General features: G+C 30.5%; 1 protein-coding gene across 1 annotated transcript; it reads left to right on the plus strand.

The window, feature by feature from the left end:
- Nucleotides 1-10340: 10340 nt before the first annotated feature.
- LOC105160386 (ethylene-responsive transcription factor CRF4) lies at nucleotides 10341-12256 on the plus strand. The gene has a single exon (XM_011077731.3). It carries the CDS (start codon nucleotides 10796-10798, stop codon nucleotides 11999-12001), a length of 1206 nt encoding a protein of 401 aa, XP_011076033.1. The 5' UTR covers nucleotides 10341-10795; the 3' UTR covers nucleotides 12002-12256.
- Nucleotides 12257-16571: the final 4315 nt, after the last annotated feature.

Below are 16571 nucleotides of genomic sequence, written 5' to 3' on the forward strand. Positions count from 1 at the left end.
TTGGAGTTTTGACCCAAAAATTAAGGTAGATGAACAAGTACCAAAGCCACCACCAACAAATATTACATGACAAAAACACAAAATATGCAGTGAAAAGCAACCACTTTTTTTCCCTCATTTTAAGGCACGTACACAATAGATATTGCAATTAATGTTGTTATTTGTTGAAATAAAACCTTTGTCTCCCTCATTTTTCCGACCATCTCCATTGCCAGACAGAGCTTCCAATATCAACCAAAAACAAAAACTACCTAATACCAAACTTTGGTCTCACTTTTTTGTTTTTCCTTTAAAATAAAGAAGCCGGTAAGAAATGTTATTAGTCAAGTTAAAACTCGTTGGAGTCCGATTTTATTATAATAAGCAAATTATATTTGATTTGTATAGATTCAACTATTACAGCGTAGTCAGCTCAATCCTAAATTATGTATTAATTAGTGTATCCAATTTATAACCCCATCATGAGGTTACAAACATAGTCAAGAATAGGTCGATTCTTTTTATACGATGTTAGATAGGAAATATCAAATAATTTTGACTCGTAAAAATTTATATTGTACCGGCGTGCATCATTCATATTCTTTTTAATTTAAACATTTATCTAAATAAGAAAAATTGAGAAGAAGACTGAGGAGGGAGGGCAGCAGCAGCGGCAGCACGTGAGGGAAGGACAGGTGGTGGGAGGTGGAGGGGCGTGGAGGGCGCCGGTGAAACGGTGGCTCGTGCATGGGGTCCCCTCATGCCCTCCACTCTCTCTCGAGAACTGGACAACACTCTCTCTCTGTGTGTTTTTAACGTTGTGGACTTTTTTCCTTATTATTTTTATTTTACACGAAGACTTTTATTTCCTTTTGTCCGAAAGATGCATGCACTTAAAACTTGGGCTTTTCTTTTTCTCTTTTTTGCCCTTTTTCCACTAAGGCCGAGACCTTTTCACCCCATTGCGCGATCATAATTTCTTTCTAAAATTTAGAAGAGAAATACTCTTAAGGTGTAACTTGTAAAAAAAAAATTAAATAATTTCATATGTAATCACTACAAAAAAAAATATAGTTATTCTTTATATTATAACATCACTATGATTTAAAAATGATAGTGAATTAGTACTATCTACCACGATCTAATAAAATTAATACCAGAATTTATATTTTAACCACAATTAATCAACATTCGTTATGATTTTATCTATAATTAGAAGCCATAGATTTTAATGGAACAAATATTTTGACCTCATTTGTAAAAACAACGGCTAATAGTTGTTTAGCAGCAGTGGTTAATTAATTTCTAAACAATTTTTCTCTTTTAACTATAGTAATAAATCATAGTAAAAAGTCATTTTTTTTAATGAACTAGATTTTAATCCATCAAAATGCACAAAACCTAACTGAAAAAATTATAATTCTTTGTATGAAAGTATTCGAACAAATCAGAATGATTTATTCTATTTAGCTCCAAACTCATCGATTTAAACGAAAAATCAAATAAATTAAAAGAAAGAAATAAATATAAAGTAGCTAGTATATTAATATCCATTATTTATTAAAAGAAAGAAAAACCCAAGTTTGCCAAATGAGTTTTCTTGTAAAGCATGAATTAAAAGTTGGCAAATAAAGAAAATTTTTCATAATTGATCTAACGATTTTAAAAATTAATAATAAAAAGGGAACAAATACTTACGAGAGAGAGAGAGAGAGAGAGAGAGAGAGAGAGAGAGAGGGACCAACATCTCTTACTTCAAGTGGACGCCTAGTGACACGTTTGTGGGTGGAAGATAACATTTAATTTGGGTTTGAAAAAAAAGCGTGTTTCTGAGTTAGTCATTGGTGTTTGTTTGATTTGTCGCCATCAAAATTCGAGCTTCGGTATTTTATGCATATCTTTCTACGCTAATACCGACGCCTAATACAGCTTAAGAAAAACACACCGGGCTGCCCGCTGGCCCTTCTTTTCACAACAGATCTCGCAGTTTGGGATTTATTAGAGAAGCATAGGGATTATATATATAAGTCGGGTTTCTGGATTTCCGTTTTCTGTTATCATCATTATCATTATTCCCCTCAATTTCACCCATATTTATCCTTATTCCTCAATTAACGACTTCACTTCACCATCTTACCTCGATAACTTGTTTTCTTAACATTCCTTGTATTTTTGTTGCCAATTTGCCTTTAATGCTCCATTATTACTATAATAATAATAATAAATAAATGTTTACACAATTTCCTTTTTTTTTTTTTCAGTTTGTAAAAATATATATATTTTCTTTGTTTATTTTCACCAATTTAGTTACCTACAAACTCTATCGGGTAATGATTTCATATTTTATTTCCTTTTTTTTAATTTTGGGGTGCATGCACTTTAATTAATACTCTCATCATTCATTGAAATAAATTACTCATGTACTTAATTAATTTTGATATATTAATAAAAGTTTTTTGTTTGCTTATTTATTTTTAAATAAATAATTATTCGAGTAAATACAATAAGTAAGACAAATAATATTTTCACAGTAGACATTGCATGAAATTTATTTGAACTAATTCATCAAAGTTTAATCATGAATACTAATAAATAATTAAAGTAAATAGTTGTCAACTGCAGTTACGCAATGGTTTATCGATCATGGTTTATGAGTATGGGTAAATCAATAATTGTCATGGCAAAAATAATTTTTATGGTGAATAATCATGGTAAATAAATAATTATTTTGAATTAATTACCTATAAATTTCACCAACCAAAATCTTACCTATACGTACAAATACATAAGTCACAAAAGCTTGAAAATGCAGAGAAATAAGGGCACAATAAGCTGATTTTTCACATAAACCAAGGGACATCTAGGGCTTGATGCCAATTAAGTAATTCATGATTAAGGGCTCAAATTTATTACTTATATATACATAATTTAATCATTAAAAAAAAAACATCTTGGACGTGATGCTCATTGACTTATTCCTCAACTCTAAATCAAGAGACCATACATACATACATATATGCATAACACCTTAAGTTTTATTAATTGACCATTTGACATAATTATTATTTATTAAACACATTATTAATCTCTAAGTATAGTAATAGAAAAAGATCCCTTACTTATTTGAACAACTTAGGGACAATATATAAGTTAATAATATTTTGTCAAGCTCAATGTATTAATGTCTTTTGTTTTAGAGTAAATTACTATGAATTTTTTTAAAATTTGTCATAACTACAATTATTCCTTATCATTTAAAAAAAATTATAAATGCCTTCCTAATTAAACTAACAATCATCTCAAAAGTACCCTCTCCCATTACACCTCATTATAGTAACTATTTGCTAAATAGCAATTAATTTTATAATTTTTTAAATAATAATTATAATAAATATTTTAGGCAAACTAAATGCAATTTACCCTTTGTTTTATGATATTCTCATCACTTGGCTCAATGGGGGAGCTGCCCAAACTCCAAGACTACTACTAGTCGTTTAGCTACTTCACATTTATTTTCATGCAATTTGTCTTCACGAATTAATGGGGAATCCCTTGTATGATAAACACTTTTATTATAAAAGCTTTGGTGATTTAATTTTTACACATATGCATGTATATATGGATCAAGATTAAATTATAAAAGATTGAAATAAATTTAAATAATCAATTTTATATAAAGCAGTAAAATGCACATTTTATTTAATCAGTATTTTGAGTGAATTTGTTATAATTACATTACGTATTTCAATCATTAGGAATCAATATATGTTAATTATCAATATCAAATATTTACTATTAAAATAGATATCTATACATTGGTACGATTCAGATCTATGAGCTATAAACCACGGATCTCAACTTCGCTTACTAAGCTAGACACCGTTAACAGAATGCAGGAGTTAAATATGGTAATAAGTGTCCATCCATGTCACATGATGAATATATGTCAAAATTTAGGGGTGCCGTAGTCCAATTAATCAATATATGAAATAGAACATAACCGAATTTTTTGCATGTCTGAAAATTACATCTAAATAGTAAAAGTATTATTATATTTATGATCCTTTAAACCTTTTTGTTTTATATTTTTAATTTAGGCCCACAGTTCATGCGGTGCAAATGGTATGGATTTAGTCAAAGAAATGAGGAGCACTATTTTGTTGGAGGCTCTTATCTTTTCCTACATTTTTTTAAGGTTATAAATATTTTTTTATTATTTGAAAATTATCAACACCTTCTGATTTTAATAACCGTCTAACAATTTACATATCCGTTAGTCTCCATTATATTTCCATCTATTTTTTGTGGTGAACTAACCAAAATGCTTTTGTAGAGTATAAATTATAATTTGCTTATTTTTTGAAACTTTCTATAAAAAAAAAATATGAACTAAGCGGCTAATATTTTTTATAATTTTTTTCTATATATATCAAGAGTAAAGTTGACAATTCCAAACCTCCATTCAAGGTTTACAAAATTTCATCAAACATAAGAGATTATGTATAATTTTTCAAATAATAAAAGAGCATTCATAATTATATATGCTAAATCTCGAGGAGCTCGTTGTAATCAACCATATACTTAACATAGATGCATGCATGTGAATTGTACATCATGATAAGAAGATGGTACCTCAACCATGTGTGAATACACGCAATCACATGATATAATAAGTTTTTAATTTTTACATGCAATGCATGCACGCATGCTAGGACGTCAAACAAATATATAGTACGTTAGTGTTACTTTTTGCCAAACTGTAGGTGTTAATTACACGTGGGATGATGATGAAATTTGTAGGGTTACATGTCAAAACGTATTATGTATTGAGTCATATATTAATGTTTGTTTTATATGTAAAGCGCATTCTCAAATTGGATGTATTATGTATGATGCCACTGTTCGTTCAATAGAAACGTGTTTTGAAATTTTAATTATACTTATCGTAGAAACAATTGATGTAGGGTTTTCCTCCTTTTTGTAAACTTTTAATTAATTGATGCGTGGTTGGTTGGGAGTTTATTAGACTGATAATTGATGGGTTAATTAAATGCTGATTCATATTCTATTGGTTGGGACAATATCTTTGACTCATTCACTAATTAAGCAAATAATTCAAATTTTTCCTTAATTTGTATGAGTGATAATTACATTAATTTTCTCACGCTATTAATACTAAATCAATATATCCTTCAATAATATTTAAATCACAACTATAGTGAATTAAGATACTACGACCAATTACAAATTCAGATGAGAAAAAATATGATTTTTTTGCTATGGTTAATTATTATAGTAAAAAGAAAATTATGACAATTACAAATCAGCCACATTTCGCAACGACCATTAGCCATTGTTCTGTAAGTGTGAACTAAGATAAATACCTATACCTGTAAAGAGATTGAACTCCACAATTTGTTCATAAGACCTCAACCTCAATCATCATATCAAAACACCAGAATATGGTAAATTCAGTTATTTGATCTATATATTCTTAACGATTGTGAAATCGATACATAAAATGAAGTTTTCACAATGGGTAACGAACATTTGCTATGATTTTAATTATAACCAAAATATTTTTGCTGTGATTTTTAGCTGTGATTAATATTTTGATCTCAATAGTATAAACAACGACTAATAGCCGATGGACAGCTATTGTGAATTTGTAATTGCCACACTTTTTCATTTTTAATCATACCTAGTAACTAACCATTACCAAAAGTAATGTTTTTGCTAGTACTTTTGTTTGCACGTGCCTTTATTGTATTTTTTTTTTTACTATATCATTTTTGGATTTTATAAAAAACAAATATGAAAAGAGAACTCAACATATAAATTTAAATAACCACTCCACATGCAAAAACTGTATACGCTCATCAAATTTGATCTTAATTAGTAAATGCGCACGTTACATTATTTTTTTTATATTGTTATATAATATTGCATCAAAAATTTGAAAATAAACTTTATGAAGAAGTAATTAATATTTTATAAGCATGTGATCATGCCCGGAATTTCCTTTGAATCTTGAATCCCTAGCTAACTTCTTTTTGCACAATTAGACGCACAACATTTATCCTTATTTTCGCGCGTCAAAATCAACTTCTGACAAAATGCCAATCCCCCCGTTGAATTCTTGGATTATAGCAACCCTAAAGGTGCACCAGAAACTTCAATTTTCAGCGTAAGGGCTAAGTGACAACTCCACTTGATTTTTTTATCTCCCACACTTGACTTAATTTGAACACACAATAATGCTAAAATATGAGTAATTATTGATACAATTAAGAAGGTGTTTCGCTAAATTTATAAGTTTTTCAAAACATTTTAAAAAATTAATATCAAATAATAGACGTCCCCCGGAAAGCAAAAATTTTCATTTATGTAATTTTAAATTCTAATAGTTTGATGATTTTTTTTATCATTATTATAGTGTAAAGAACTTATGATGCCAAATACTATAACATCTTATAAGTTCTAACAATTTTTTTTTATTCAAACACTTTAAAAACTTATTTTTCAAAATAAAATTAATTTTTTTAAGCTTTTAAAAAAATCTTACCTAAAGTAAAAACCTATAAAATATTTCAAATAAGTTTTGCGAAATTAACTCCCTCTAAATCATGAATTGACATAAAGCTTGATGTCTATGACAATGATACGACTTCAATGCAATATATATTAACATCATGCTATAAAACGTTACTTAAATTTCACGATTCTTTCACTATTTACTTTAATTTTGTGGCTAAAATGACGGACATATGTTTCAAATTGTTGATGCAATAACAAGGCGTTATTCTTCATGTAGTAAATGTAATAATTTTTTTTTTTTTTTTTGTGCTGCTGAGAAACATGAAATACAAATATATATATATATATATGTATAGTACTGGTTATAATGTGAATTTATGATTAAATTATCGTGAGGGCAGCACCCGTGCATGCTACTCTTTGTCCTACTATGTTTTTATGGTTTTAATGAGTGATTTTTCTAATATATATATCATGAATCCAGACAAAAAAATTCAGATAGTCTGGACAATATTGATACACCCACACACATATATATATATATATTTATACAATATTAGTCTCACTGCTGAAATAATACGACTATTCACAATACTGTTTTATATTTTTACATTCATAATTTTGTAATTATTTGGGTAAATTACATTGACATCCCTTAAGGTTAAGTCTAATTATACGAACATTTCATGTCCTTTTCAAAATTATGAATACACCAATTGTTATCGCAGTTATAATTACAAATATATATTCTATTACGTAACAAAATTTTACATAAACACCTCCGAAAGTACCAATATTTTTTTAGAAGATGAACTTATAATTTTATAAAAGATAGAGAGTGTTACAATCATACGCAGTTGAAAAGCAACCGGGGTGACATGGACCAAAAAAACAACCAAAAGGACAACCTAAATCTTTCAAAATATTGTAGTATCCGTGCAATTCAATCTTGCATTAGTACTGGTCAAGAGTTAATGCTGATGGTAATAATTGATCTCCTACATTCAAAATACCATATATTGTAGTTAATAATTGATATTACCATATATAATTGTTAAAGTTAATTATTACGACCGCCATTTATTTATCAAATTTACTCCACAGAAAGACTTAACGATTTTTGTTTTATTTTTGAGTAAATTGATTAAATGTTATGAATTAAAATTATTAATATTGTAATAATTAATATGTTATTTATTAGTATTAAATTATAATTATTATTATTATAATAGATAAACAATTATAATAAAAAGAAAAAGAAGATCAAACGTCATCAGGACATGTTATTAATCATTATCATTGGGATTCTATTTTTCGCATAAGGGAAGAAAATAATTGAGAAAATAAGGGAAAACATTTGTTTTTTTTTTTTGAGTAAAAGCCAGAATTATTATTTATTAAATAAATTAATTACAATCATTAATACCAAATATCTATATTTAACAATAAACAATAATTCTAACAATCATATAGCTAATCAACAACTACTGTTAAAACAGAACAATATTTTCACAGTAATTGAACTAGGCCTCGTTGAATTTCTAGAGCAGAAAGTTACCATATTAGACTTGAAATTATAACCATAAGAAAGAAGAGTAATATAAAGTAATAATTATGATGAATTAGGAAAAATTCTAATAAAAATCAATTATGAACGAATCTAAATCAATTATATAATAAATATAATATATTTATAGTGTGATTGGTGTTTAATTTAGAAATTTATCAATACATAATAAATATATTATATTTATTATATAATTAATTTAATTTAGGTAAGAATTTTTTCAAAATTAGTAGGAAATAAAAGGAAAAGACAGTCACTTAGTAGTGAAGATTAATGAGGTGTGGTGCAGGGCCACAATTGGTGACGGGGATTATCACAGACACAGTATCAGACCAACTCATGAGGTTTCTGTACTGTTACCATGTGGCTTGTGTGCGGTTAAACATTATTGCTCCCTCCAAATTTTTACCCTCTAAAGCATTGTCTTTGCCTTTGCGCACACGCGCCCCACCCACGTGCCCAAACTATAAATCTACTATTGATTGTCGTTGCATATTGTTCCAATATATACATAATAAATAATTTTTTATATCTTTTCAAATAATTCTACAACACTGCATAATATAATTTTGTTTTTTTTTATTTAATTATGGATTTTTGTTATATGGTAAGTTGGGTGAGAGACAACCATGTAATCATGTTATGCTGCATCGATACAATATAAATTTTACTACTGACACGACTTAATTCTTATTATTTGATATTTTTATTAAAAAAAAATCCTTCATGAGATACTAATGTATGTCCAAATTGAACCCGAACTGATGATCTATTGATCACAACATCTCAACTGTGCTATTTAAACTAGGCAGCATTGCTATTTTTTTTTTTAATTTTACTTTATCGTCAACGATTTTATAAACAAATGCTCAAATTAATTCAAAATTTAAAAGTAGTACTTTAATAAATAAGTTGGTGAAAAAATTAAATAAAAAATATAGTAAAAATATTTAAACAAAAAATCTTATACAATTAGAATATAAATAACAAAACAATATATCAGTTAATAATATATTGCAAAATGAGGTGTGAAACCCCTTACGAGTGCCTATTCGAATTAGATAGTACATATTTTTTACTTTAAAATATAAACAGTTATATATTTTAAGATTTACGTACAGAGAAATTAAATTACAGATGAAAATAAAAAGTGAGTAATTAAAATGATTCTTCATAAAAGAAAATTATAAAAATAACATTAAAAAATCGCCTATCAAAATAATTAATTTGAAGCAAATTAAAAGGGGTTTTATTAAAATTGAATTCAAATATTAGGAAGTAAAATGAATTAGCGAGTATGTTACCGCAGAAGGTAACAACCGTGGAGGACACGCGCAGTTAACACTTTCTCGAGAGAAGAAATGACTAGGAAACAAGGTAAAACCCAGAGAGCCGTACAAATCGAATTTAAATATGGCGGCGAATCCTAGGTTGCCCGCCACGTTATTCCTAGCTGTAATAATCCTTATTTTAACCCCAATTAAAATTCCAAAAACAACCACCCCCAAGATTAAATAAGGTTAATCTTCTCCCAATAACCAACCCCCCCCCCCCCCCCTCCTAATCCTGCTGGTTTACAGCTAATAAAACGGCAACAAAATCTTACCGAAATTAAATTTATTTAAATTAAATTACTGATAAAGAAAATATGATATTATTTTATCATCATATAAAAAATTATTTTTCTTGAAATATATATGACATAATAAATTTATTATATTTATCATATAATTTATTTATATTCTATCAAACTTGAATTTAAATTGGAATTTTTGGAATTATAATTGGTCAAAGAAGAGAGTTGCAGTTGCTGCAAATGTCTTTTTAATTTCGGCCGACAATTTTCTTTTAACTGGGCCGAGCATCCTGGGCCTCACGTGACCGGTCACACGTACTCCGAGGTTAAAAAATTAAAACCCTCCCTCCCCCATGCATTCACTCATTCGACCAACCCCATGCGTGGGCCCCGCACCTGCCGTCGGCGCTGCCCGGAATCTTCACGCCGGCGGTGGTCGGTCTGCTCTTCTTCACGGTCTAAGACTTTCCCGTTAGTTCTGAGATATTTTTAGTATCTAATTTCAAGATTATTTTAAGTTATCAACATAAGTAACAAAAAGACTGTTTTTTTGAGATTTTTTTTAAGAGAAAATAATAATAATAATAATAAAATAAAGAAATTGGTCTGCGTATTTTTTTGGCGTTACCAATTTCGGCGATCCTATAAGACAGCGATTTCAGTGTAGATTGAGTCTCCGCACAAAACCTCAAAACTCTGTCCCTCTAAACACTCAAGAACTTGATTCTCTCTCTACTCTCTCTTTCCTCAAACACTTTCCATTCTTACAACAGAAGGATCGATTTTTTTCCCTTCTCTCTTTCCTTTTAAAACCCAAAACCTCTAACACGATACCTTTTACACCTCCTCTTCTTTTCTAGCTATACACATAGGCCTACTTTGTAAGAAAAGAGTCTCTCCCCTTCTCTTTGTCGGATTTCAATCTCATCTTTTAAGGTTCATGTCCTTTTTATTTGTGCGAGCGAGCGTGGGTTTGATTCTCTCTGCCGATTCTGATACTCGTCTTTGACGGTGTCTTTGTTAGTATACCTCAAAGTAATCTCCCTTTAGTCCCACGCTTGTTTGCTTTAATCTTTTTAAGCCTTATATAGCTTAATCTTGTATGTTAAAGAGTAGTGCAAAGTGTTTGAAGATTGATGATAGCAATGGATCAAAGTTTTTTATGGCCAGTGAAATACACGGAGCACAAGAGAGTAAGCAAGAAACTCATCAAGCCATCCAAACAGAACCTTAAGAAGCTGCCCTCTGATGCAAGAAAATTGCAAGAACAGCGGCAGCATCTGAATGGCCCCAGAACTGTCCGAATTTCCGTTACTGACCCTGACGCCACGGATTCCTCCAGTGATGAAGAGGACGAGCTTTTTCGAAGGCAGCGCGTCAAGAAGTACATCACTGAAATCAGAATGGAAACAGCTGTCGCTGTCAGCAACGCCGCCAGGAATAGAGCTGTGGAGATTCTCCAGCCTAAGACAAAGCCCATGAAGGTTAAGGAGGTTCCGGCGGTAGGCCGCGGCGGCGCCAGGAAGTTTAGGGGAGTCCGGCAACGGCCGTGGGGCAAGTGGGCTGCTGAAATAAGAGACCCTTCTAGAAGGGTTAGGCTTTGGTTGGGTACTTATGACACTGCAGAAGAGGCTGCTATGGTTTACGACAACGCCGCGATAAAGCTCCGTGGACCGGATGCTTTAACCAACTTTATTACTCCGCCGGCCAAGGATACTTCGCCGGAGATTAACGTGACGTCAGCTTCCGGTTATGATTCCGGTGATGAGTCGCATAACCAGCTTTCTTCTCCAACTTCTGTTCTCCGCTTCAGAAGTAGTCAATCAAGCGAAGAAGCCGAACCGACCGGACTAAGTAGCCAATCAAGTGAATACACCGAACCAAGCCGGTCTGATCCGGTTCAGGATTTGGTAAAGGAGGAGGAACCATGTGATTCAGTGGTAGGTTACTTCATCGACACCAAAGATGATCTGAACCGGTTGGGGTGTGAGTCGGGTCCCATTAATGGGCTTGCTCGGGAGTTGGAGGAATGTCAAGGGGAAACAAGTATGGTACCGGACTACTCTACTGACCATTTGCCTATGGACATCCCGTTCTTGGACAATTTCTTCAATTTTGAACCGGAAAACGAGCCGTTATTCAACGATGCACCGAGTTTTGTCAATGGTTTCGATGAATTCACCATGTGTATGGATGACTTCCCAGCTCTGGACAGCAATCTAGGAAACGTTAACTACGGAGACATTAAGGATTCGTTTCAAGAACTTTGTACACTTGAAGTCGAGGATTACTTTCAAGACATGAGTGATTTTGGTAGCGTTGATGCACTCTTAGCTATATGATGATGTGCAGAATATGTTGAAGTGTTACATAGTCGGCTTGCCGATCAAGGCAAATTTTGTTCACCGGCTATCGGTTTGTATTTTCATTTAGTTGAAAAGTGTTAGTCGGAGCTATAATTATTTATTTGTTCTTAGTACGTATATATCTCCATCCGAAATAGAAATGGAGATTGAGTGAGTTCTGTTTGTTTCAAACATATAAGTAAGGATATATATATATATTTCGAACAATAAAATGTTGTGCTTGGTCCAAAATTGTTCGTATTATCACATGATGTTTCTTTAATAATTCGATTCTAAGTTATTAAAGTTACATATATGTGTTTATTTAATTTGTGTCCAAATGATAATAATAATACTATTTGCAGCTCATGTGTGGATGTGAATCCTGCAATTCCTTTTGTCTATATATTACCACACGGGTAGGCGGAATTCTCGGTTGTCTGTTTGACCGATTGATGACAAGTTGCTGGTTGTGCAAGTGTAAAAACAAATCACCTTAATGCTCCCTTTTCTTGCAAGATCTTACTTTGTGGCGATCACTCGACCACACAACATTCAAACTTGTGCATTTGATGTTGTGCCGAAAGCAAGTGCAATAATTCTACGAAAATTAAATTATGGACTTAGGTATATTTAATTTAGGTTGAGAAATATAGAGAATGGCTCACAGTTACTAAGGTATAGCACGATTAATTTTCTTGTGCTATAGCTTGCTGTCTGCATTTATTACACATGGATATTATGGATTTGCATGATATATATATACAAAAGGAAGTAAATATTTTCAGCTTCCTAGTATTAATATTATATAAATATATATATATATATATGCATTATGTGAAAGTTTAAGTAATTGGAGACGAGAGTCGTTTAATATGTAATATCTTAATCGAACGTGGTTGGATTGACGGGAACTTTCATATACGAACTGAGTGTATAATTTTTTGAAAATCTTGAAAATGAGGGTAAAAATTATTAAAATTATAGCAAACTTAATTTTTTTTGGATATACATTATATCTATAGCAAACTTAAAAATGAAGGTCATTTCTGTTCTTGTAATTATAGATCGTTAGAACTAGAATTGTCAGCACAAGACTAAATATATCAAAAAAAGATCAAATGCAAGATGTTCAGGACTAAATTTGGTAATGAAAGGACCAAACGTATAAATAAAGTAAGCTACAAGATCAAAAATATTATTTATAAGAGTAAAAATGTAATTTTACCTAAAATTAATAACTTGATGTGTAAAGAAAAAAGAAAAATTTTGAAGGGTGATGATATTGTGGGCTAAAAAATCCTTCACTCTATGTAATGAATTGGACCATATATACATATATATATATATGTAAGAATGACTTGCATTTTACTCCAACAAGAGATAAGAGGTAGTGATAATGATGACTGGGGCGCCCTAATTATGTCTGAGATTAAATTTGAAGTGCTGGACCTGGAATTATAATTCCATCTGCACAGTGATGATAGATTGAGAGAGGGGCATCTGAAAACTAGCATCACGCGCGCTCCACACGCCCTCCAAACTACAAACATTCACACTCACATCATTATGTCTCAACCCCTTTCCCACTGTTAGTTATGTAACTGTACATTTGAAAGGCGTTGACCATTCCTTCCAACTATATTTTCTTTTCTTACTTCCTATCCAATTTTGCTTTTGTTTATTACTACCAATTTGAATATATGTTCAGTGCCAATGAATATTAATGTGATTGGTGAGGTTGACATTCTATTATTATGGATTTAAATTTTATTAATATTTCGATATTGTTCTATTATAACAGTAATTATTAATTTCATAGAATAGAGGTTGAATTTTTTTGATCTTTTATTTTATGTAATTTTAAAAATGGTTTTGGAATTCGAAAAACTCGATACATTTAACCTCATAAATTCTGTAAGACAAATGACTAAATGTGTCGAGTTTTCTCAATTTTGGGACATTTGAAAAATCCCTTTGAGACCATTTGGAAAATCCCACGTATATGACTAAATGTGTCGAGTTTTCTCAATTTTATTATTATTTTTAAAATTTATTAGAATATAGGATTAAAAGTGTTGAACCCCATATCCCATGGGACAACAAGTGTAATTTTGTCTACTATTGACAAATATTTTTTTTTGTTCCATACATTAGGATTCAATCCACAACATTTTATCACCTGAACAAGACTTCATCAATAAAATAATTTCTCATCAATAGCCACAGAAACATGAAATTTGGGAAAAAGAAGAAGAAGAACCAAATTTCTCCAACAAATATTTTCTTGGGGTGGGGTGGGGGGGGGGGTCCTCCTGTCTGAGAAACAGAGCTTAAAAATGAGAAAATGTTGAAAATTTATGTTATTGGTAGTGGAAAATGACATGAGTCGTGAGTTGTAAAGGGGTTGGAGGCCTCCAGATTGTGGAAAACATTCACACCTTGCGCTGCACGGGTACGTACTTACTACTCTGGAAAAACAATAATGAATATTGGAGCTGACTTCTTCTTGCCAAAAGTCTACACATTATTAGTGCAATCAGATGGTTTTTTATTATTACAAATATCTTATATATGTTCAATTATTTAGATATTTTTTTTAGGTTAGCATATATATACATATAGGACTAATTGTGTATAATTAATTACATTAATATACGTTTGGAAAAAAGATATACGGCTCGTACACACATCATAACTTTATTACATTTCATTAAATAGTTAGGTGAAAAGTGTGTCATGCATGTATTGCTACACATGCATATGTACTAATTCATCTACATTATTGCTAAATGAGAAACTTTTTATTTAAATTTAAACTTCCATCATTTTGAAGTTGCTTTTTAAGATGATATGTATTTAATTTATAAAAATAATAAGTTTTATATTATTTATTCTTTGCATAGGCATCGAGTATGCACTTATTTTTTGTATATTAACTATGCGACAAGATTTACGTATGCTAGTTTTTGAATTTTAAAAAGTGCAATCCGATTGCATTTTTCCAATAATTTTGATTGTCTTCATGTAAAATAATATTTTAAAATTATAAGATAAAATTATTAAAATTATCATTTTTCGTATGTGTTTATTACTCCTAATAAATAAGAAAAAAATTTCGTAAATATTTTAGGACGATGTGGAAGATATTTTGGTATTATTTGAAAAAGAAGAGAAAAATATCTGGAAAATTTGTAATCCACATGAAGGAAAGCTTGTTGTGCAAGGGTGCAACAACAGATGCTAACAGCAAAAGACAAATCTATAAATCATTATATCTTGCACCAAGGTTGCTGCATCACCCAAATCTCATTAATTATTTATTTATTTATTTTTCATTTTTACTGGGGATGGGGACGTGGCTCATTCATCACCATCACTAGAATGTCCCCCTTTGCAACTAATCAAAACATTTGCTTTCTACTTTTAACTACTTTTTGTGTAACATTTCATAATATTTTGAAGGCTACGTTGTTGTAATGGATTTTTTTGAAATTTGTTATAATTATAAATATTATTTTATTATTTAAAAAATTTATAAATATTTTTTAAAATTAATAATTATTTATTCTCGTAACAGTCTATTGTATGGGTATTTATTAAATATTCATTAATTTTAGAAAAATATTTATAATTTTTTACATAACGAGGGAGTATTTGTTGTTATAACAAAGCTCATTGGAGTCTGTCGTAATTTACTCTATTTTTAATTGAACATGGTACTCTTGTTGTAGATGAATTCATATTTTTTAAAAAATAAATAGATAAATGAGAGATATTTAAGAATTTCTATAAATTTGAATGATGAAGCTGATCAATCACTTCAAATTCTTGTCATAAATGAAGTACATTAACAACAAACACTCATCTTCAATTACCAATTCTTGGAGATTAATGCATATTTTTAATTCTTATTGTGATTCCTAAAATTAAGAGAAGAATCTTACTCAAAAAATCTACAGTATTTATAATTATATATAATAAAATTTATGAAAATTTGTTGTAATTTATATATAACCGTTACCAAATTTTGTTGTCTCCAATAAAACCCAATAAAAAATTAAAAAATGAAAGAAAGCGTTGGGGATTTTTCAGTAAATTCAAAAGAAAATGATAGCCTCCAGAAGCTGTTGTGCAGACCCGACCCCTACTGTAATAAAACAAGGTCGAAAAGAAGACCCCTTTTTCCCTGCAGAAAATTACAGTGTGCAGTGCAGCAGATGAGTGCTCCAGATTTTCCATTTGTCAAAAACTCATGCCCAGATTTTAGCTTCCAGCCCCCATTGCAAAAGTGCTGGAGCCAAATGCGATGTTGGATTGCCAAAAATCATCATGTAATCATTTCTTTTAATTCTTGAGGGTTTTTTTATTAAGCGTGTTTCTCTCTCTCTCTCTCTCTCTATATATATATATATATGTGGGTGCTCCCAAGAGATCAGTTTAATGTAATTGTGTGTGGGTGAGTGATGATACGCCCTTCTTCACGTGAGATGTTACCAGCTTTTTATTGAAAGTATAAATGTGGCAATTAATATGTTTAACGATTTTATGTTTGTCCAAATTGAAG

The sequence above is a fragment of the Sesamum indicum genome, linkage group LG4 (genome assembly GCF_026168435.1).
Source record: "Sesamum indicum cultivar Baizhima isolate 11 linkage group LG4, ASM2616843v1, whole genome shotgun sequence".
In the NCBI taxonomy this organism is placed as follows: domain Eukaryota; kingdom Viridiplantae; phylum Streptophyta; class Magnoliopsida; order Lamiales; family Pedaliaceae; genus Sesamum; species Sesamum indicum.

Coding starts and splice junctions, on each gene's coding strand:
- LOC105160386 (XM_011077731.3), top strand. CDS start 10,796: ATGATAGCAATGGATCAAAGTTTTTTATGGCCAGTGAAATACACGGAG.